This window comes from Poecilia latipinna, unplaced genomic scaffold, assembly GCF_001443285.1.
Source record: "Poecilia latipinna isolate Pla-1442-1.1 unplaced genomic scaffold, P_latipinna-1.0 Scaffold3930, whole genome shotgun sequence".
In the NCBI taxonomy this organism is placed as follows: domain Eukaryota; kingdom Metazoa; phylum Chordata; class Actinopteri; order Cyprinodontiformes; family Poeciliidae; genus Poecilia; species Poecilia latipinna.
The window spans coordinates 5,442-7,338 of record NW_015116546.1 but is presented as its reverse complement, the minus strand read 5'-3'; the positions used below and the strand labels follow the sequence as shown (position 1 = coordinate 7,338).

The window sequence follows — 1,897 nt, the reverse complement described above, 5'->3', positions numbered from 1 at the left end:
ACCTGATGCAGCATCATCAGACGTGATGCAGCATCATCAGACCTGATGCAGCATCATCAGACGTGATGCAGCATCATCAGACGTGATGCAGCATCATCAGACCTGATGCTGCATCATCAGACCTGATGCAGCATCATCAGCTCCCTGACCAGCTGCTCTCATTCAGAAACCAACTGCTCTTCCCCTCAACTCCTCCTCTTCATCACTGCACGTGTTCAGGAAACAAACTGGGGCTGAAATGGATCTGGATGAATCTGGTTTTAACACTTTAATCATGAAAAAATCACATTTTAGCCGAGATGAGTAGAGTAAAAATCTCACTGAAGTTAGAGCAAAAGGACTTTGACACGTTTTTACTCAAGTTGAAGTAAAAAGTTTCCGTCCAAGAAATGATTAAAGTCAAAAAGTTTTTGGTAAAAAGGCGACAGAAGAACATAAATCATTTAATATTTAAAATTACTTCATCAGATGTAATTTGATGATGTGGGAATGTTGGCATCTTAAGGACCAGAATAAACATAATTAATAAACAAAATAAAAATAATTTCTATATATAAATTGTATCCAGTCTGAACTGAAGACATCAGATTTTTTTAAGCTGCAGTTTGTATGTAACTAAACCTGACAGTCTGTCAAAGTGCTGATATTTATTCCTGCTCATTTGTGATCCAGTGTTTTGTTCTTGCTAACTTTACTTAAGCTAACATGCAGCATGAAGGAGGACAGACTGATGGACTCCAATCTGCCTCAGATGGAGCTTTATGATTATCTGTGACATCACATTATTAATATGTCATAAACATGAAAGGCCAGAGTTTGATGTAATCATACAGTTAATTCTAATAAATGATCTGCTTTCCTGTCTTTAATGTTCTGAACATTCATCAAACCTCTGAAGCTGAATTTTCATTCATGTTAATGAAAGTTCTGATAAATAGTTCATGAACTTTTTCTCATCCTCAGAGTGAGTTTAGAGATTTCACTTCATCATCATCAGGACATTCCTGCAGACGCGTCTTCGCCCTGCAGCGTCTCTGTAAACGTTTCCATCCCATCAGATTAAGATAAACTCAGAGTTGCATGTTTGTCCTGAGGGAAGAGAAGCAGAAATCTGGACCACTGGAGGATCAGGCAGCAAATAGATGGAAACTTCAATAAAACAGGAAACAGACAGAAAGGAGCTTATGGTGTGTCAAAGTAAAATACTGCAATGTGTCACAGAACAAAATTAAATCCATGAGATTCAACCTGTTTAAGAATCACCAACAATCATGGCAGAGATTTCCTTCAGGAGAAGAGATTTAAAAAATCTAACGATAAACCTGATTTATTTTCTTCTTTTTTGATCTTCCTGCTGTCATTAGGAGCAGAAGCATTTTTACTCTGAGCTAAAAGACGGAGATGATTCTTTTTATTTTGTGTTTTAGATAAAAGCAGGAAAGACGACGGCTCCAAGGGGAAACCAGACATCTACGGTAAGCTGCTGCTGCTGCCTCTGTTTGCTGCGACAGCCAATCAGAAATCAGAATTTTCTTCTTCTCTTTTCTAATGCAGCGGCGTCCAAGCCTGACGAGGGGAACGGCTTCCTGGACGGCGCTCTGCCCTGCCCTGAAGACGACGCTGAGACCTGCCAACACGGCCAGTGTGAGATGAGACTCAACCTGCCCACCTGCAGGTAAGAGCCGCCGGTCTGGGTTTACCCAACCGGTCCAGAACCTGGTCCAGAACTCCCAACCGGTCCCATCTGGTCCGATTCTCCCTGCATGTTCCAACTAATTTCATACATTCAGCTGTTCTGTTGCTTTGTCCAAATAAAAGCCAAATGTCTGTCGTTAGAGGCTGTTTCAGTACATGTAACCATGGTAACCTGTGTGTGTGTGTGTGTGTGTGTGTGTGT

The 1,897-nt window shown here is 40.9% G+C and overlaps 1 protein-coding gene across 1 annotated transcript in view; it reads left to right on the top strand.

The window, feature by feature from the left end:
• Positions 1-1,897, top strand: part of LOC106941906 (tomoregulin-1-like) — a 26,770-nt gene that overhangs the window by 19,553 nt on the left and 5,320 nt on the right. Inside the window, exons 5-6 of the mRNA XM_015025057.1 lie at positions 1,428-1,475; positions 1,555-1,675. Of these exons, the coding sequence (XP_014880543.1) occupies positions 1,428-1,475; positions 1,555-1,675 (169 nt within the window). The remainder of the gene's footprint in view (positions 1-1,427; positions 1,476-1,554; positions 1,676-1,897) is intronic.